Source organism: Amblyomma mixtum, chromosome 3 (assembly GCF_055824585.1).
Source record: "Amblyomma mixtum isolate Tamu chromosome 3, ASM5582458v1, whole genome shotgun sequence".
Classification (NCBI taxonomy): domain Eukaryota; kingdom Metazoa; phylum Arthropoda; class Arachnida; order Ixodida; family Ixodidae; genus Amblyomma; species Amblyomma mixtum.
Window position 1 is genome coordinate 106,623,916 of NC_143014.1, and position 21,202 is coordinate 106,645,117.

The window sequence follows — 21,202 nt, forward strand, 5'->3', positions numbered from 1 at the left end:
GTTTCACGTCATCATGAGGATGAACTTTTTTCCAGGAAAATGAACTCTGAAATGCTGGTAACTGCTCAAGTGCAGTCGGCGAGAAAGAGAGAAAAACTGCTTTAAGCACCCATTAATGGAACGCTTTTTACAAAGCAAAACGTTTTTTTTTTTCTCTTTCCATGGAAGCGTTTGACATTTAAAATAATTTTCTCCTCAAGAGGTCGATAAATTGTTTTTAAAAATGGCGCAGTTTAACAAACGATGTGCCGTAAAAGAGCTGTACAGTGAAACATTTAAACAAGTTTGTCTTACCTTATTCAGATCACGTTCAATTATTCGAACCTAATGAACACAAGAAACAGTAGATTATTTCGTTGCACAGGTTGGTGTGAAGTGCTATAACCGCCAGAAAAAACATAATATATACAATGACACACACGAGAAGGTTGGGACTGTAGACACCTAAAAGGCGAACCGCGCCGATCGTGCGTGCCTCCTTCAGATATTGTTCGCCCCAACCTCATAGGTTGTACCCTTCTGCCCTCCAAGCGGAACAGCTTTTCGACACGTACCAACAGCAGTTATGCCATATTCTTGTTTGGTCACGCCGGAAAAAAATAATTAACCTGCAGGTATGGGCGCGGCGCCTCCCGTCTCTACGAGGGTGTAGCAGACGACGCGCGAGATGCGTAGAAAAGCGCGACTGCAGCGCCGTTAGTTCCAGCGACGTCCACTATAGGCACGCCATCAAGCGGCGAGTATAGGGAGCTGCGAAACTGAAACTGTCTAAGAACGTTGGCTGCATCAATGACGGTGGCGTGTTTTTCGCGGATTACGTTTTCTTCAAAATCCAGCTTCATCGTCCCCTTACGGTAAGTCTACACGTTTATATTTTATTCATTTGGTCTCCTAAACTACTCTAAGCAGAGCTGTGTGTGCAGAACAGATTATGTGCGCAGTTACAAACGTCCTATCTTCGTTTCTAAGGCGGAAGCCATCGGGCTCTCGACTAATGCCGCTTATCTCTGTGCCGCTGTCTTTACTAACGCGCGGAAAGGCAGTCTGTGCGATGCCCTTGATGATAAGCCGCTCCTCGCGAGCTGTCTACTAGATTTTTCGTGTTTTAAGGTAGATGCGCGGCCAGAAATGTCGTTTAGCCTGTGAATGACGGCCGAAATGGAACTTAGTGTTAGTTAGCGCCGTGTGAGCTCTATTTACTTTGCACCTCCGAAAACGTACTTACATACAGTCTCGTTCAGTGGTGGATTACATTTATTTTCTTATCTTTGTGTTATCGCCTGTCTGGACCATGGAGTGCTGTTCTCTTGGAGGTGTGCATTGCTTGCTACGTATGGACGCTCGCTCGGTGCGCGTCGTGGACGCCGACGTTTCAGCAAAGTTGTCTTGTAACGCTATAGACAGGAGCGCGAGACGTTTGTCAAAGTTGTAGTCAAGCGGCGCTGGAGGAATGCTTGTAGTGTGATGGGTGAATAAAATTCGTTGCCGGGGCGAATGGACGGCGTGCTCAAACACCGCGAAGAACCCACGAGCTCCATCCCATCTCCCCTTCGTTGCACACGTATGGATTCGTCCGTGTCTGTCATCAGAGCCGTTGGCCGCCGCCGCTGGCTTGCGGGCACTTCATTTTGAAAGCTGGGTAAAGGTCGGCTCGACAAGAGGTGGCTTACATTTCGTTCCGAGTGGTTCGTTCATGAATCCCGCTCACACGTGCACAGATTTCTCGAATACCATTTGCGCTAGAGGCAAAGTATGTGTTTTTGATTTAATACTTCTACGTTATGAAAGCGCCGATGTGACTCGCCGCTTATTTGCGCCTAAAATTAAATTAAGCTCTCGTGTTATTATAGCTGCGCCTGTAATTGTTTCATTGAAATACTTCCTACTTTGAGCACGTTCAATGCTTTCGCTGATTTTTCTAGCAGCGTTGGGTTAGGCTACCTCCATGCAATAAACACACCTCTTTACTGCGCTGTTGGGGCTGCACTTGAAGGAAAAACTAAGTGAATTTCAGACGGTATTTTATCGTGACAGTAATTTGCTGTCTCAACCTCGCGACTGCTTTTGAAACGGCGCAGCTGCAGCCTCTGTGTGCTGTATTAGTATTCTGAATAATGAGCGCGGCATGGAAGCGCTGCAACCCGCTTGTTTCTAAGAGCGCGCGCAGATGTATGAGTATGCTGTTCCGTCTTTGTGCTTCAAGTTATAGGCGAAAATCTGCGGTGAACTGGTTGCTTCTGCCTGCTGGTTTTGTATAGCTTGTGCCCGTTTGAGTATCAGCTTACGTACACTCGGCCAAATCTTTAACTGGCTCAGGTGTTGCATCGCTAAATGCACCTTGTAAAAAGGTGCCTTTTGGCTACACTGCTGGCATATTCATGTTGTAATTTGACGCGTGAGATGGCATTTCATAGTTTCTTTTTGTTAATATAATGTTTGAGTGGAGTACGTGCATGTTTAGATCAAAGTTATCAGAAATATTCATCGTCTGCCGCTATACGAAGAGCCGAAACAAGCGGAATACGAAGCAATGGTTCTGGTGGCGCATTTGCACTAATCTGGCTAAACGACTTGTCCGCCATGAAAGGAGTGGTACTTTACCCAGAGAATGAGGCCATATGGACCAGATCCATTTCTGCGTATGCCGCTTGTTTCAGCTGTTCGTAGTGGCAGACGAATGTTTCTGATAACGTTGATCTAAACACGCAAGTACTGCACTCAAACATTATATGAACAAAAAGGAAGCACGAAATGACATTTCACTCGTTAAATTACAGCATGAATATGCCAGCAGTGTAGCCGAAAGGCACCTTTTTTACAAGGTGCATTTAGCGATGCAACACCCGAGCCAGTTAAAAATTTGGCCGGGTGTTCCAGGCTTCACGCAGGGTATTTTGAAGCGCTTCTTCTATAGCGGTTATAAGAATAAATGCTGCAATATTCTCCTTTTTGGATCCCTGTGTGAGGTGCACTGAATCTGTATTTTATAGAGGTGGCATTTTTAACAGCTCCTTGCGAGTCAATACAGATATGTGGCACAATTGTTCGAAGTCTTCTGTTACAAATAAACTAAAAGGATTGCCATAAAGACGTCAGTATTGGCTGTAACAGTATTGCCATACAGAAATCAGTATCAGTACTGGATTCAGAGTAGAGTGCTCCAGGGATTAGGGTTCTTTGTTACAATGTTTTATGACGACGCATATAATCTTTCGTGTATTTACTGATATGATTGAGCCGGCGTGATAGCTCAGTGGCTATCATGTTCGTATGGCGACCTGAAAGATGCAGGTTCGATTCCGGCCTAGGCGGTCGCATTTTAATAGAGGCAAAATGCTAAAGGCCTGTGTACTCTGCACAGGTGGCCGAAATTATTCCCCAGCCTTTCACTTCAGCGTCTCGTAGCCTGTGTCGCCTTGGGTTTTTGAACCCCATAAAACCAAACCAAAAGATCAAGATTGCCTTTCTAGAATGGCATAGCCAGGATATGCCTTGCATTGTAAAGCACATGTGTAGAGATGGAATGGGAATTTTTTTTTTTCAGTTCCTCTTATATTATTTTTTTCCTTTGTGCTGTACAGGTAAACGTGCCCGGACGATTTACTGCAGACAACAGGCCACAAGAATGCTTCTGAGGAAACTAGCCGGACTGTTACTTTCAACTTTTATGTAACTGTGGTGCATTCTTATGGTGCATGCATTGCATATTCCCAGCCTGGATAGCTTGGAAATAAACTAAATTTGTAAGCATATTGATTGTTTCATGTGTGAACTCTGTTTGGTGACCTTTTTCAATGATTGTAGACAGTCTATATGCAGTCTATAGATAATGGTCTACTAACAGTTTAGTAGACAGAGGTCTATAGACTGTCTATAGACTGCCAGGCCACACACCTATGGAATGTCTATAGACAGTCTATAGACATATGTCTACTGGACCAGTAGACTTTTGTCTGTAGACTGTCTATAGACGGTAATCTACAGGAAGTCTATGGCCATAAGTCTATAGGTCGTCTATAGTCCGTCTATAGACACCTCTATAGGAAATGCATGACCATAAGTCTATAGATCGTCTATAGACCTGTGTCTATAGACTTCCTATAGACCCATAGACTTTCAGTAGACATTTGTCTATAGACTGTCTATAGACAAAAGTCTACTAAAAGTGTATGGCCATAAATCTATAGACTGTCTATAGACCAGTCTAAAGGATTTGTCTATAGACAATCTATAGACTTCATAGACTAAAGTCTATAGACAGTCTATGGACTGTCTATAGAAATTTTTATAAGGGATTACCAGTGAAGATCGCATTTGCATGACTCATTTAAAGTAACTGCATGGCTTCAGTGTCCAGTAGTTTTCGGCGTTCTCCGCACTGAAGTGGCTGTACGAAAGCAGGCACATCACAAGGTTCGTCATAAAAAAACTTGCCTCGCGTCGTGCATCCCGTCGTCCTTCTTGCACTTAAGGATCGGGTATGCTGTATCGCCCCAGATGTTGAGACTGCAAACCTGTATACCTCGTGCTTTCTCGGTTTCATTTAATAAGTCAACCTAGTCGACCGCCGTAGCCGCGCCGTTGCTGCCAAACGTAGGAGCGCAGAAGGAAGCCTATGCAGCGCTTAGCCAGATAATTCCGTCTGGCGAACAGGTTGAAAACGTGCTGAACTGCTCTCCGGTCACCAACAGAAATGTTTCTAACCACAAGCGACGCGCACGCTTTGAAATATGCGCGCATGCGAGTTGGTTTCGAAGGCAGCATCGCTTGGCGCGGTGTAGGCATGCTACGTTTTTGCCTACACCCCGCGTCGCTGCCGACCGCAGCGCCACCTTCGTTTACAAACATGACGCTTGCTCCCCATTCGAAGGACAGGCACGCAGAGGTAGCGCTAACAAAGAAGAAGAGTGCCACGTCACCAGACCGATCATCCACCTGGCGAAGAAGAAGCAGCTCAGTAATCGGGTTCCATGGAGCACAGAGGCGGCGGTGACGGGCCCTCCTTGACGGACGAGCCCAGGGCTGAAGGCGGCAAGCGGACAAAAGTGAAGCCAATCCAGCCTGCAGCCGTGGCAGAGGGGTCGTCCCTGAAAGGAGAAAAACGGTCGTCACCTGGCAAAAACTGTACAGCGCCTGTTGCCGCACGTGATCCAACGACCCGACCAGAAGAGAACGGCAGGATCGACACCCAAAGCCCCGATCACTGCACCAAGGAGCAACGGGACATCATTGCAAAAGCATTTCAAGACCCTGACACCCTTGAGCCAGAGCAGTTGGAGCTGCTGATGCAGGGCATCCTCCATGTTGCTACTCAGGACACCAGCAGCGCGGAAAGAGGAGCCAAAATTTGTGCTTCCATTATAGGGAAGGAGACGAGTGGCGCGTTCGAGGAATGCCTGCTCTTAACATGCCGCGAATGGTTCGACCGGAGGGAGCTCCTTATGCCACGGCGCCCAGCTGCAGAGGAGGCACATGGTCGGCAGGTCGGGCAGCCGAGCTGCCAGTGGACGTCGTATGTCCACTTCATGACCGACATCGTGGTGGCGACATCCGGACGGAGGGGCCGACAGTTCCAGATCAAACATCCGGGACGAGCATTCTGCCTGGCGGCGCTCCTGTGCAATAGTTGTCAGCTTATGCTGCGCTCTCCTGTCCCGGACGAACGCAGCGAGATGCAGTGCCTTGTACGTGCGCTGAAAACGGCGGGCCGAATCGTTGACCGTATCGCCCCACGCCGTATGGGGGCACTGACGGAATGCATGCGGGAGGCCTTCGTCAACCCGGAGTTCACTGCGGAATCCCAGCTGATGCTCCTGGAGCTGATCGAGCTGCGGGCTTCTGACTGGAAGTTCAAACCCTCACAGAGCCATTACTATTCAGAACAGCGCCCTGGGTTGCCCAAGAAGCAGTGACTTATGTGATTTTTTTTTTCTATTGATTTTTAAGTTTTGTTTTTTCGTTCTTCATTACCTCCGTTTCCTAAACCTTTGTGTCGGTGCATGTGCTCTCGCTAAAAACTGCGGAACGTCTTGCCTGTGTTTTCGTTGAATATTCCAAAGATTTGGTGTCATCTTCCTTGTTTTTTGCGTCATTAAATGACCAAAATGTTAACCGAAGCGTGGCCTTGTGGTGTAGCATCCGCCTCGCATTCGGGAGGTGCTGGGTTCGATCCCCAGTGCCGCCGGGTACCCACTGGTTTCTTTAATGGGTACAAGATTTCACCTGGCCTGGTGCTCGGCTCTTCTAGGGTGAAATGCTTGGGAAAAGGGTCTTAGACCAAACAGTTGCCTTGACGGATGAGTGCATGGTAAGTTCCCCCGCCAAGTGGTCCCCGCCATCAGTGGTCGAGGCCCGCGGAGCCCCCGTATCGGCAGCCACCATTGGAAGCCGCAACACGGAAACGGCTGAAGAAGTTGCGATAGCGCTCTCCTGAGTTGGTACGGAAGCCAGTTTTATAATTAGCGATAGCAAAACGGCCGTCAAGCTCGCCTCATCTGCCTACTGACGTCATCAGAGTAGGGGGCACGCGGCGGTGAGGCGCTCTTGAGGTATAGTTAAGGTTCGCTAGAGTACCACATCTACAGATCTGTTTCACTGGAATATGCCAATCGAAATCATTTTAGGGTCCTACGATATGGCCGACAACAGTGAACAAAATAAGCTCTTTAAAGTTTGACAGTTTCAAACAAGCCAGAGATATCAAAAACCTAGAGCTTATGATTTCGTCTCGTGATTAGCTTTCTGTTGAGGTAACAAGAAAATGCTTTACAGCGGTCTACTTTTTGCATGACTTTTTGTTAAAGTGAGCTAGAAGGGGGTAGTGGGCTCGCTGGGGCTCTTTCCCTGACGCGGTATATGTTACACGCACGGGGTGGCGCCACCGGCGACTTCACTGTAGCGCTTTGCTGGTTGAGCAGCTTTCTCGCGGCAGTCTGGCTTGGAAAAACTCGCTGCCTTCAGTCACATTTTTTAGACTTGCATGGAGCAGGTAGACAGACGTCGAATATAATAATAAATAATGCTGCTACCGGTAGCACACGATGAACTAACAGGTTACAGTGTTCGAACCGCAAACGCGTTTCTGGCTCCTCTCCGGCGTACCTGCCGCAACGCAGATCAGAAACATGAATGCACAGCTGTATGAAAATGATTGCGGCGCCCAATAGCCCCGCTTTCTGAGGATTATTATTCACGGCTTCAAGTATACGAAGCGTGCAAGGACATGCATACGTTCTTGGTATTTCTTTGGCTACAGCTGTAGCTGCCAGCGCCGTTTCGTTGTGCGCATTTCTTTTGGCTCGTGAATTTGCTGCTCACACCGTTTCTGGAACAGAGCTACCTAAAATTGTTGTGTTCAACATAGCTTAAAAGCTTGCAGCAGCACATTCTCCACTACTCGCGCTTGTTCAATGTAGATAAAGTATCTCAAATAACTGTTAAATGAAATGGCTATTTGCGCATATGGAGTTTTTACACTGACATGAAAACTGACCTATAGGAAAGAAGTGAGGCCGCACCATGGAGTTCTGAGCACATGAAAACCGCGATTTATAGGACGTGTATGCTTCATGAGCAGCGGCTCAACTTTAAATGTTTAGCTTTCTCTCGCTTCCCTGATCCGCCAGCGTTCCTTTCACAAACACAAAAAAAATGCAACCGTGTCGTTAGATAACAGCTGATAACGTTAGCCGAGAGACGCGAGGCATGCTGTGGGCACCCGATTTCTTGCAAGAGCCTTTCTTTTACTACTCCGAGTACATCCATGATGCTGTCCGAATGCAGCTCGTTGCAGGAAAAACACTCCGTGAACATATTTTCTAGTTTGTTCAGGTAGCTGTACAGCTGACCTGATGGATACAGCAGTCTCATTTATTTATTTATTTGGTACCTGCATCGCCTTTCGGCATTACAGCAGGGGGGCACTTCACATTCAAAAAACAAGAAATCATGCACTTAACGAGTGGAAAAAGGCTTCATTAGGTAGAACATTAACAATATGTGGCGGCAAAGCATTCCATTCGCCACTTCGCAGAAAAAAACGAATAGCAGAGTATACCTTTAGAAGGAAGCTTTAAGTTGTGGTCCCAATTCGCTTCGAGACACGCGGCTTCAAATATTTTGTTCCGTCTATACCTACTCTTGGAATAGAAAATGTTATGTAAAAATTTTGATCTCAGATTTCTTCTTCGAGTTTTAAGTTCTGGCCACTGCAGATTCCTTTTGCTTTCTGAGATACTGAGTGTCCTGGAATAATTTCCAAATACAAAGCGGACTGCCCTGTTTTGTATTTTTTCCACTTTATCAATAAGTTCTTGTGTGTGCGGGTCCCAGCACACTGAGGCATATTCGAGTACCGTGCGGACGCGAGTAAAATATAGCTGTTCTTTGAGATGTTGTGAATATTTCGAAATTGTCGCGAAAACTTGTAAAGCCTCCCTGCGGTGCCGTGGTTAGTAGTACAGGCTTCGCAATTCGTTTTCACTACACATTTTCTAGCAAAGTACCCAGAAATGTATAATATCAGCCTAGAATCACTTCTATAGCTATATATATGCTGGCTGTGGTCAGCAGATGTCTGTGCAGTAACTGGCTGACCTGCAGTATTTACACTTGTAGCTGCATTTGTGCTTTCTTGATGTGACAGCGTGTCAGCACAAGTCTGTATATCTAGCAATGCGGCTAGCCCGCCCTGGTCACAGTTCCCCTGGCTTACTGTCTTGACAAGACCATTGAATGACAACATTATCAAAAACTGTGTTGGGAGTGGGGCCGTCCCTGACTGCCGGATAATACCAAATAGGTTTTCAAGGGGGTCCTGACTAGTTCTTGACGTCATCCAGTATTTGTATCCGACTTTCTGCGTAAGATAGGCTGGTGTACTGATTATGGCAACGCGCAAGACGCGAAGGCATACAGCAGCGGCTGCAGCGGCGGCAGCGGCTCAAACGCGCGTCAGCGCACGCTCCTACAGTGAAGGCGGCGGTGGTGCCGCCTCGCGGTGGCGCGGAGAAGTAGAATCTGTTGACATAGACGGCGTCACCGCAATGCATGGCGGCGGCTAAGGAGTGAGCCCACTACCCTCTTCTAGCTCACTTTACTTTTTGTCACGGAATCCTGTTCGGCGGTCCTGAACGCCGCCACACGGTTGGACCATCGTTTATAGATGGATGGGCCGCATCGCGACTAGCCTCCCTACCGCGGCGCTGAAATAAAAAGAAATTCGATCTGCTATTTGAAAATTTCGAATATTAGAACTTCCTTATATTCGCATAAGCCCTTAGACTTCGCGCCTCCACGGCGCCACCATTCAGGGGTACGTCGCTATAGAAGCAATTGGTATTGGCACGTAATACGTGAAAATAGAGCTCTGCGCATTTGGACTTGGACGCTGCATTGTCGTCTTCGAGGAGAAAAAAAAAAACGAAATTGGGATCGCCGCCGTTGGACATCGTCTGTTGTGCTGCGCGTTGCGGTGCTGACTATACTATCGGTTGCCGTTTTGCGTGGAAAGCTGCAAGGAATGTGTCGCGACGTCACCACTCCCAACGGAGATACGGCGCCTTTTCTGATCAAGCGCAAATCAGACTGGATATATTGCACTCCTACTTTCGAAATGTGCTGGCGGCAGAACTCTCAGTGCTTCCTGTGTATATTTGGCGTGGGATGTTGCGAGGCTGAAGCTTAAATCATGTTTACATTGAGATTTGCGAAAGTGTAAGCAACGGCGATCACTATAGAAAGCAGCAGCAAGCCACTTCTTCCCGGCACATCGAATGGGAACGCAGCGTTGCAGTCCGTATTGGGTCTGAACTACCGCTACTGCTTCAGCCTCATTGGAGTGCTTAAACTTGTAGAAATGGTAATCGCTTTTCATTTGACTCTATGGCAGGTTGCCACCTAGAAATACGGAGTATGTACTTCAATAACATATCTCCGCGAAACTTGTTTCCGCCGAAACCGATATTGTAGTGAGCTATATTAGGTGGCATAAGGTTTTTTGGACTTCCCTCACCGAAACCGAAAATTAGAGTATGCGCATACAATGTATTCGGGTTTAATTCACGCAACCTCCAGTGTTAAAAGTTTGGTTGTAACCTGAGAGAAAGGCCCAATATAGTCTGACATGGTCAGTCGAGAGATCATATTCACCTGAGATTTTCTGGCTAGCACAAATCAAGCTGAGTACTGTACATCTAGTTCAAGAAATCTGCGATACAAACACCAAAACAACGTCACTACATTTTTTAATCGACGTTTGCGAACTCTTAACGAGGGGGCGGCTACCGGCTTAAAGCACTCCCGCTTGCCGCTCCTGCCTAAGTATGTCGTCGACCTCGTATAAACGAAAAAAATTTCTTTTCATCCTGCTGTTTATTTTCGTCCATGAAAAAGGAATAAAAGAATGGTTTACTTTGCACCACTGCAAGTAACCTACACGAGTTAGAGGTTTTACTTGTACGCTTAACTATGGTACGTGTAAGCAGTGCATGACTCATTATCAATCTCTTGTGAGGCCACTTGAGAGTTGACAAGCATGCCTTGTACAATTTTAAAAAGTGGCTGTGTCATTTGGAATTTTACTGTCCAATAATTCTTTCTTGCACAAAAGTTTTTATGGCACCATTTTCATAGGCCATGTGTGGGCATAAATCATTTAATGAATTTTCATTTTAAATCACTTGCCATTAATAGTCTGCTTGTTGATGAAGAAATTTTGGTTGTTGCCTAGCAGCACTGCCTGGATTTTGTTTGTAAACAATGTGCTGGACTGGTTGTTACGTCCAGATTTCTTCATCTTCAGTGTTCTTAGTTTTCCTTTTGTGGTAGTCGGTTGGGAGTCTAAAACATGAAATTGTTAAACAGGTGCATGAAGCCTGAATTTTCAGTCACCTCTACAAATGCATATCAAGCATAAGTGCTGTGGCCGTTAAAGCCAACTACTGCAATGCCCTGAAGGAAACTTTTTGTTTTTTTAATGAAAGCACATGTGGTTGTTGCAGAAAATTTTTACTACATTGTTTCTTGATCTACATTTTATATTTGAGACAATAATGCGAATCACTTGATACCTCTTTATTGTTTTGCCATATTGTGGAAAATGCAGGTTTGATTGCAGCATAAATTAATGTGATGACAGCCTCACGGACCTTTTTAGCTGGAATGCCTAGTACCTCCTCTTCACTAGTAAGTGCAGGTAATCGAAATTTCCGGAGCCCGTCACTACGGCGTCCCTTATAACCTAAGTCGCTTTGGGACGTTAAACCCCAATAAGCCAAACCAACAAAGTGTAAGCCCTCGAGATATAAACTGTGAGACTGCAAAAAAAGGTATCTCTTGGATGTATTGTTACACTCGTATGGCATAAGTGAATAAGCTGCTGATGTAGGGCCAGTAGCGTGCTGGATGGTCGAAGAATGCGCTCTTTTTATTGTGCCATGCCCATGAAGCATCAATAGATTGCAAGAGTGACTAAAAATGTAGGTGCAGCACTTATTTGCTTACTCTTTCAAAGGAAGGCTCAGTGTACTAGTAACATTTTTTCTTGCACAATGTCGTGCTATGCATTAAAGGTGGGTGTTTTAGGCTGTGATAAACCATGCTTAAATGTGGTTCTCATGGCTTGTGAGCAGTGTGGATGCTTTCTTTTTCTTATATTTTGCTGGGCGTTTTAAGGGGTGACAATATCTCACAGGCTGTATGGAGAATTTCTAAAGAATTTTTTTCTCTTCTGAGGCTGCAGTATTCTAAAATGCATATGCCTGAAGAGTGCTTGTACTTATAGTTGCTTTATACCTGTGCAGTCTGCTCACTGCATCACTTATGTGGCGATATTTTGAAGGGTCGTTGTGCTACATGGTTGAAAGTTTTGTGTTTCATTTGTAAATAAGTTTAGAGGACTGCATTGAGTATCAAGTTTGGTGGAGAGCAGTGAATACCTTTTTGTGAACTATATATGTCTGTATGAAGTGTCATCAAACAAAGAATTTCGGAGTGTCACTATGAGTGGGAGTTGTTAGCCTTCATACCCTTGCAGTGTCCCCAAGCAGAACCTTTTTAAATGATACCACTCATTGGCCGTCTCGACTACAAAAATCAGGTCACATAAGTGGCTCTAGAAAGCACCATCTATGTACAGGTGCCCACAAAAGTTTTCGGAACATGAAAGTTCCAACAAAGCCTAATTTCTGGGCACCCTAAGCATGCCCCAGGTGAAAATCTTTCCCAGCTCAACTTGTTTATGGAACAATTTCCAGTTGGTTCCAGTTAGAACCAACAGGAACCCAGTTGGTTCCAACTGGAACCAACTGGAAATTGTTCCATAAACCATTTGGGCTGGGAAAGATTTTCGCCAGGGGCAGCCATGAAGTGAAGTGTGTGCTTTGTAGTTCCCAGCGTGACCTGCACAATGCAACCCTGAGTGCCTGCCTGCGCTTCTAGTCAGCGAGGAAATTAATGTTTCCTGATTTCGGCATTCCGAAAACTTTTCTCGGCACCTGTACGTGGGTTCTCTTGGCTGAAATATCTAGAGGCGGCATATTTTTGGCTAAATGGAGATGTAGATGAATAAACTATCGACAGCTCAGTGTTCTCTTTTTTCTTTGCAGGCTCTGAGTGTGTTGTGCATACAGTTGATGCTGGAGTACTGCAAACCCTCATACAATGGATCTACATGGGGCTTCCTGGGCACAACAGACGAAACGCTCTTCTTCCTAGGTAACTTCAGCGCCCTCATGATGAATGGCCTCCTGTTCCTCTGCTGCGTGCTGTCAGGTGCCACAGCACTGGCCCTTTCAAAATCCCTCTTAGTAAGTGCTCCTTTTTTCAGTTTATGTAACTGCATTTTCCAGCAGTCATTTATTTACTTAACCGGTAGTTTTGTCCTGATTGATGCACCTTCGTGGGTTTTTTTTATCTTGTGCATCGAATGCTCCTTTTACCTGAAACAAATGGGCATATCTGAGTTGAGTGAGAGTGAAATGTGAACAGGGAAATCTCGGTGGTGGTGTTGTATTGAAATGCAGGCCAAGACTAGGCTGCATTTTAACCCTTTCACAGCCAGGTTTTTTTACTCACATCTGCACACACCCTGCCGGGTTTTTTTTGCATGTTAGTTTCCAGGAATTTTTTGCTAGTAACGCACTAAAATGCTCTGCAGGGCATGTAGACATATTTATTGAGGGTAATCTTATAGATATTAGTTGTAATGAAACAAATCTTCCAGCACCAATCTGGCCTGTCGGATTTCCTCTTACGCGGATTTTTCGGTGGCAGGGGGACTTCATCGCTGTCATCACCCGATAAGGCACTTAGGTGGGCTCCTTCCTCGTTCTCAATATCATTGGACTCCGAATTCACAAGCAATTTTGAATTTCTTCTTCCGTCAAAGCGTGGACGAGTGTGGCACATAGCCTCATGGCTGCTGTGCGCAGACCAAAACGAAGTGACTCGGATGTGGAAGCATGCGCGCCATCTGTTGTTTAAAATTTACCCTACAAGATCTATGAATTTACGGAGTCTCTCCATAGATTGCGCTACATGGTTGCATAGTTTTTTTTTTACACGAGTATTATCGGGAGCGGCAGGGGGTGACTAAAAAAGCCAAAACGAGTTAACTCGGGAGAGGCAGGGCGTGTGCATGTCTTGGTTTGGTTTATGGGGTTTAACGTCCCAAAGCGACTAAGGCTATGAGAGACGCCGTAGTGGAGGGCTCCGGAAATTTCGACCACCTGGGGTTCTTTAACGTGCACTGACATCGCACAGTACACGGGCCTCTAGAATTTCTCCTCCAAAGAAATTCCAGCCGCCGCGGCCGGGATCGAACCCGCGTCTTTTGGGCCAGCAGCCGAGCACCATAGCCACTGAGCCACCGCAGCGGCCGGCGTGTGCATGTGTGGTAGCCCGAGTTATCTCGGGAGTGGCAGATTAAGGGTTAAGGAACACGAGGGAATTTTCAGGTGTGCACTGCAGAACAAGATATATAAGGCAGTGTTAGATCATTTGGCCATTCCCCTGAGTGATTATTTGTTTATAAATTGCAGAAATTGAAGAAACCTCTGATGACGCTATTGGCACTTATATGATGCAGTAGATTGCAAACTGTTTTTGCTGTCATAGAAAATGGCTGCGCAAAAGAAATGGGATGTCATCGAAGAAATGTAGGCTACAGGACAGGTGCTGAACTACCAACACAATTTTTATTGTTAACCAGGCCACCTTTTATACATGCTAAAGAATCACATGGCCATTTATCAGGAACAAACCTGATTGAACATCTGGCAATATCACAACACTCATTCTTTTATCACGGTACTTACGTGAACTGGTGAACAGAAACTTAAGAGCAGTGTTTATTTTTTGCTGCATTGGCTTGAGTCCGCTGGGATATCCAGCAGCCTGCTGCTGTTAGCGAAGCTGACATGATCAGGTCAAAGAAAACTTACAACTTTTTATCATAGTTAGACACCAGATGAACTCACCTATCAAGGTTTCTAAAATAATTTTTTGAAGTAAAGAAATGCCTTTGTTGAAGGGAAGTTTCCGGTGAAAAGAATTGGGTGTTAAATCCGCATTATTGTAACGAGTGTGGTTTACACACTCTAAACTTTCCGGAAGAAAATTGATGAAGTATGAAATAGTTATGTTTATTTTAAAGAGCAAATCACACTTTCAACATAATGTTGTGCGTGTTGAATTGTGCTAGATAAGGTTCATTACAGGCATCCATCATTCGGTGAATCGGGTTGGGCCCTTTGTTGTCTGCTAAAACGTGGTTTCACTTGATTCTTGCACCCCAAAATGATTTCCTAAATAATCAATGAAACTCGATTTCCACCAGACAAGGCGTTTCAAGGAAATGTAGTTTGCTAGTGCAGAAAGCTCAGGGCATTATGCAGAAACTGGTTAATGTCTGCTAGTGTGCATGTGATGCCTGTGCGACGTGCTTTCAGAATGGTGATTGCAACTAACTCTGGATGAATTTAAACATCGTTTAATGCTTGTTGTCTATGGCATGACCCATTATAAGGCTGAATTCGAAAAGTAAATTTTAGAAGCAAGAGGCCAGAGCTAAGTAATTGACCAGACATCTTATTGTCATAATGCGGTTAAGCGCTACCAATGCTGATGACATTCTGCTCGAAGACTGTTTTGTGTTTAAAATAGCAGCTGTGACGTTCGGTGAGTGTTTTTGCAGAGTAGAAAAGTAGGCAAGTTTAGAACAAATGTGGAAGTGGTGCATGTGGGGATGGTCATGAGCCTGTAGAATATTTAACCAGTGAAAATAGAACGAATTGTCTGATTTGGTAACTATTGCTTGGTGCAAGCTGCTATTCTTACGACTGTTTACGAAAATGATGAGCAACAAGTACTGCATTTAACGTCCCATACAAAAAAAAAAAGAGCACTAACAGTATACAGTTTTTACTAGAGAAAGTAAGCCAAAAAAAACTTTTTTGTGATTGGCCTGATTTGTGCATGAATGGAAACTAAAGAAAGTTGTGCCCAATATTTCCCCCCACCACAAAAAAAAAATTTTGAAAACTGTAAAATTCAGAAGCATCCTAATCATGTGTTCTTAAGTAAATAAGGTGCTAAAAAAAATGCACGCTAGCAATTTCCTCTTTTCCACATATGATACCTAAAGCAGATATCATCAACACTCTCATTAAGAATTCCCTGAAACCTTTTTAGCATTCTTTCCTTTGCAAATTGGCAAGTGCATGTGAAAGTGAGAAAATAGGGTGTTGAAAGTGGGTGACACTGGTGATACTGAAATATACCTCAAGTGACAGAAGTGCTGTGTTCAGAAAGCTCACTGTTTTCATTCATAATAACAACAGACACTTTTGTAGGATGTGATGGGAAACCTGGCACACTTCCTTATCTGCATTGGGAGCAGCCTGGTTTTACTGTCATCGGGTGTGAATCACCAGCCAAGCTCAAGGTACAAGGAGTACATTTTTCAAGGGAAAGTGACTGTTTCGGTAGGTAAAGCTATTTTGTGGCGCTGAGTTTGTCAAGAAGTTAGTATTATTAATTTGACATGAACAGAACAAACAGGAGCACAGAGAAAATGATGCATTCTTTTGAAAGAAATATGTCATCATTTTAACTTCCAAGGAAGCCTGCAACAACATGTATTGTATGCCTTGTGGGATACAGCTGGTTATAACTAAACCACCCCAGTTTATCTGCTGCCACGAGGTCAGGGTGCTCCACTTGGCAGTAACAAGCCTAAGGCACTAGCCACTTGCCTTTACATGCATGGGAGTACCAGAATTATGTTACTAGGGGTTTGACTATTTGGTTTAAACTGAAAAAGACCAATAAAAGTACACCAAATTCAGTTTTTGAAATTCGATTTTAACTGAAAAAGGTCAGTGTTCATAGCTAGCTGGCATAGATAACTGGCTGTTGAGTACGAGTTACACCCAGTCGAAGTTGAAATTATTGAAGTATCCTTGTGGATATGATGCAACGGTGGTATTGCTGTATAAGCAGCGCAGTTGTGCGATTTTAGGTAATTCTCTGTTAGCTTACATGCCTCTACAGACCGGGAAGTTGCACTATCATCATCCACATAGAGAAGAAGAAGTTGTTTAAGTTGGTTTAACTGTATGTAAGGACACTTAGATGAAACCGTCTAAGTGCCTGAACTCGCTACGACAGCACAATGATAACATGTCAGCCTAGTTAAAATAAGCTGCCACTTGCGTTTTTGTCTGCTGCTGTCTCATTTAACTTGCATTACTTTTTTTAATGATGATAGTAATTCCTTCTACAAGCATAGCTACAAGTAGTATATACTATTTGCACGTTAATTACTAGTAAATAAACTATTCATGCTTACAAAAACTCAGATAGACTGCAATGGCTTTTGACTGCACACTAGTGTCGCATCAAATCGCTGAAAAAAGTCGGTAATTCTTTCTTCGAAAATATTATTCGCTGAAAAAAATTTAAACTTGCGTTCTGAAATAAACACCGAAAAAAGCCTGCCGAGTTCTCAAAAAATAAAAACTGAAAAGTGCAACCCCTACATATAACTGATTCTGTGGTGTAACTAATGGTATCCTTATTTATTAGATGATTTTAATGGTGCATATGATGATGGGGATCAATTACAAAACAATACTTAACACTAATGATTTGAGATGATCTACCTATTGTGTTGTTTTTCTTCTTTTTCGTACTCCGCAATGAGGCATGCACAATTTCATATTAGCCTGAAACTACTAGCCTGAAACTACCAACAATCGAAGAAAGTTGTCGAAGCTGTAGTTCTGCCAGCTCTGATGAGTAATAAGCAAGAAGTGATAAGCAAGGAGTGATAAACAAGACATGTCCAAATAAGATGCCTGAAGTTTGTATCATACTAAACATAATGTAGTGAGCCTCTCCTGCAGCCCAGGAAATGGCCTCTGTAATATAATCTTGTATGTGCAAGTGGAACTCCTTGTTCATTGTTGTGCTGTTTAATATTGTATTAAAAACTTCTTATTGCATCTGTTTTCCTGAAAAAGTGAGTTGAACTTAACCAATTAGCCAAGCAATAAGAATAATACTAGGGATGCCAAAGCAGCACTTAATGATTTGCAAACTTAGTTTAATTAAACATTATTTACTACAGCTTGACTGTTGCTAGTTTTGACTTGCTACATGAAGCTCTTGCAAGCCAGATTTTTTTATTAGAGTGGGATTTACTGATTTGTGTTTGCAGTGAGTGTTTGGCAGATTGAGGCTGCTATGGTTGGTGATGCTGGGATATATTTTGATGGAAAGGTGCAGTTTTGTTAAAAACCGGTGCTGGAAGACTTTGACAGATAGGACGAGACACACACATGCACTGTATAAATAACGCACACAGGTGTTATAATTTGCAAACCAAGTTGTTTGAAATCATGGTGAATACATTCTGTATTTAGGCTTGAAGGTAAACAAATGAAAACAATATAGATCGCATAACTTTCTTCCTTGAGCCATTTGCTGCACCTTTTTAGACAGTTTCAGGGTATCTATAATGGCGTGATCCTTTTGGCAGCGATGCAATTTATGATGACAGAGAAACATTGGCAGCGTTTCCAAACACATATGAAAACTGTGTGTATGGGGACATTGCATCTATCAACACTCACAAGATAGGTGACATTGTTCTAGTGTGTCTGGAGATTTTCCATGATGACGTGCAACCATACTGGATGCCCAGTTGAACCTGGTGCAGAAGAAATCCGTTTTAAAGTAGACTGTTTAGTTATGAACAGCATACTTTTATTGGTCCTTCAGGTTTCTGCATGGCTGAGTATTTGCACTCTATCTGTGGAAATCATCTCGCCCAGTCACTGGTATTTTCCAGTGCACTGTGCGTGTGCACTGGATGTCTAGTATGCTGACTCCTGAAATGGGACAACAATGGGGCAGAGTGCTGCCCTAAAATATTAAGCAAAATGAATGCTGATAAGTGCTCATTTTGTGGCATTGAATAACTTGGAACTAAATCTTGTTTTATCATCGGGACCCTTAGAGCAAGAAAGAGATCACAGGGGCAAGCATTGAGGTTCCCACCTACCTGAAAATTCAAGCTTAGATCTGCATGAAATCTCATGGGACAATTCTTTGATATGAGGATGGTGTAATGTGGTTGCTGGTTTTGTTGTGATGGGCTGTCAACGGAAGGTATGAGGGCATATGAATGGAAAAATTCTGTTGACTAATAAAATGCCTCCTGCCCATGCTCCGTGCATGGCTAAACACACTGTTCCCCTGTGGATGTGTCTTTGAGATCACCACCTGGCAGGCTTGCTTTGCAGACACTTACTATTTAAGGGGCTTTTTCCTGTTCCCTCATCTGAAGCACCACCTGCGATGAACAACAGTATGTGAGAATAGACTATTTTACAGTATATTCAAAAGTGCTAGAAAACTTATTTCTCTTCAGTGATCAGAAAAGTTAGAAAGCAGTTCCAGATGTGTATTAATGCTTTCAGGTGAAGGGACTTCTTACTTTTCTCAAAGCTGTTTGAGCGGCTAGCATACATAATACTCTAACAGAAGCCAACAGCCACAGAAACCAAGGGGCACAGGGGATTTTTTTTTTAATTTATTTATTTTGTGGTGTTGATCAATTTAGAATATAACTGAATATGTTATCGCTTAAAGATAATTCATTAGAAAAGCAGAAGAAAAAACAACCACATGCCACCGGTGGGATCCGAACCCACGACCTCCGAATTACGCGTCCGGTGCTCTACCTCTGAGCTACGGCGACGGCTGTCAATTCTTCTGCTTTAGGGGGTATTTATGTTTACAAGTAGCCTAACCTTGAGAGTGTTCAACAGCGCCACCCACGCTCATAAGCGGCGGACGTAGAACGTCATCGAACGGAGAGGGTGGAAGCTGCGTGAGAACCCTCTTATGCTTCCTATGGCGTCAAGGCTGCCAGAATCGAGGCCCTCGCTAAGCAATTAATCAAACAAGGGAAGGGTACTGAGGGGCTCGTTGTAAATATGTTGTAAAAAATCCCCTGTGCCCCTTGGTTTCTGTGGCTGTTGGCTTCTGTCATATTTACAACGAGCCCCCAACGAGCACCGTTGGTTGGCAGCCTGGTAACTGTGGAGGGCCTATTTCCCATGAGTCAGTGCGCAAAAGGGCCCTTGGCAGCGGCGTCAGAGGAGAATGGCTTGCAGGGGCTGAGCGCGTGACGTCATGCTCCCTCCTAGTTTTTTCCTTCCTCCATGCTCGAAGCCAGTCTCAGCGCCTGACCAATGGGGACGCGCACTCGGCGAGAGAAGGAGGAGACTGCACGGCCGATACTGTGTTTATGTGCGCGCCTGCCTTGGCGCGAAGAACAAACAGACGTGGAGCGCAGCGATAAATGAAGGGCGTTGACTGCTGTCTGTCAGCCCGAGCCGCCGTTTAAGCTTCACAGAAGCGCGCCCGCTCGACTCCCGGGACAACACCACTCGCCCAGCCATGGTCCAACGAAGCAGCGCGCTCCGGTCTGCGGGACGGCACCGTCGTGAACCTCTGGTAGTCGGACTGTCGCAGTGCCCGGTGAACAAATTGCGTTTTGTTTGCTTACCTCCCTCTTGTGTTAGTGCACTTTAGGTGCAATAATTCATTTGTATTGTAATCTCTCTCGAGTGTAACTTTGCACGAGTTGCATTGTCTTGTTAATCACTTTGTATGTGCTCGTACGAGTGATTGTGAAATCCTCTGTATTGTCTGATTGCTGTTTAAAGTTTGTTTTGTTTGTGAACCTTTGGCTCTGACCCATTCTCTGGCTTGCAACCGGCGAATGCTGGGCACCAAACGACCCAACCTCTTGTCACTTGGTAGCTGGTCTCCGCTGAGCTTGCCATGCTGACTCGAGGGCATCTCCATTTTGTCCGAGACCACTACCCCCACCCCACGCTCTAAGGGTGTCTGGGAACGCACGCATAAGTGCGCGAAGTGGTGACACTCATACACACCATTTGTTTCAGTGCAATGAAGCACGATAACAACGCCTTTTCATTCCGCGTAATTTCTGACGCCTAGTTAGCGTATTAATTTTTTTAATTACTATAATATCAGTACACATCCCAAACACACGTTACTATGTCACACAGCACAACGCGTTCACTTGGTGCCCCCTTTTACACACTAGAACCAAGGACCCTTCATGTCCTATGCGCTGCTATCCCCGCGGTACGCTGAGGGCCTGGGTTCGAGCGGAAGTGCCGGCTAGTTTTTTCTTTTTTTTTAATTTGAAACTTCTGTGTTTTTTCCCCCCTACTGATGCAGGAAGACGGCTGACGCGGGGTTTTCAGCAGGACTAGCTCCTTATGATGTAGCGTGAAATGAGACAGAATCACTGGACAATCCGATGACGCGGGCGTAGAGGGCTTTAGTAGTAATATGCGTATAACTACGCAAAAAGTTCAGGAAGTATAGGGAATAACTATTGTAACTGAAGTTTACAAACCTTTCAAGAATACCCGGCGTCCGAAGGCACCCGAGATAATGGCATAGTGTAGAACCTAATGTTTCGAAGGAGCGCATGGGCTATGGGATACTCCGTAGTGGAGGGCTCCGGATTTATTTGGTCCACTCGGGCTTTCTGAACGTGTTCTGGCATCTCTCCTCCGTCGAAATGCAGCGGCTGAAGCCGGGTTCGAACCCGCGACTTTGGGCCCCATAATCTGGGGCCTTCGAGACTCACCGT

General features: G+C 44.8%; 1 protein-coding gene and 1 long non-coding RNA gene across 3 annotated transcripts; both read left to right on the forward strand.

Annotated features, from left to right (window-relative positions):
* The first annotated feature begins 457 nt into the window (after positions 1–457).
* On the forward strand, positions 458–20,254 carry LOC149351271 (uncharacterized). Of its 2 annotated transcripts, XR_016290566.1 has the most exons (4): positions 458–854; positions 3,582–3,743; positions 12,606–12,806; positions 15,852–20,254. It is a non-coding gene; the product is annotated as an uncharacterized LOC149351271 (long non-coding RNA). The 2 variants fall into 2 exon arrangements; XR_016290565.1 differs by lacking the exons at positions 458–854; positions 3,582–3,743 and adding an exon at positions 9,336–9,859.
* LOC149351272 (MIF4G domain-containing protein-like) lies at positions 4,876–6,105 on the forward strand. Its single transcript, XM_089577005.1, has one exon. The coding sequence runs from the start codon at positions 4,971–4,973 to the stop codon at positions 5,910–5,912; it is 942 nt and encodes a 313-aa protein (XP_089433131.1). The 5' UTR covers positions 4,876–4,970; the 3' UTR covers positions 5,913–6,105.
* Positions 20,255–21,202: the final 948 nt, after the last annotated feature.

Excerpts from the sequence above, each read along its gene's own strand:
- LOC149351272 (XM_089577005.1), top strand. The coding sequence starts at position 4,971 with ATGGAGCACAGAGGCGGCGGTGACGGGCCCTCCTTGACGGACGAGCCC.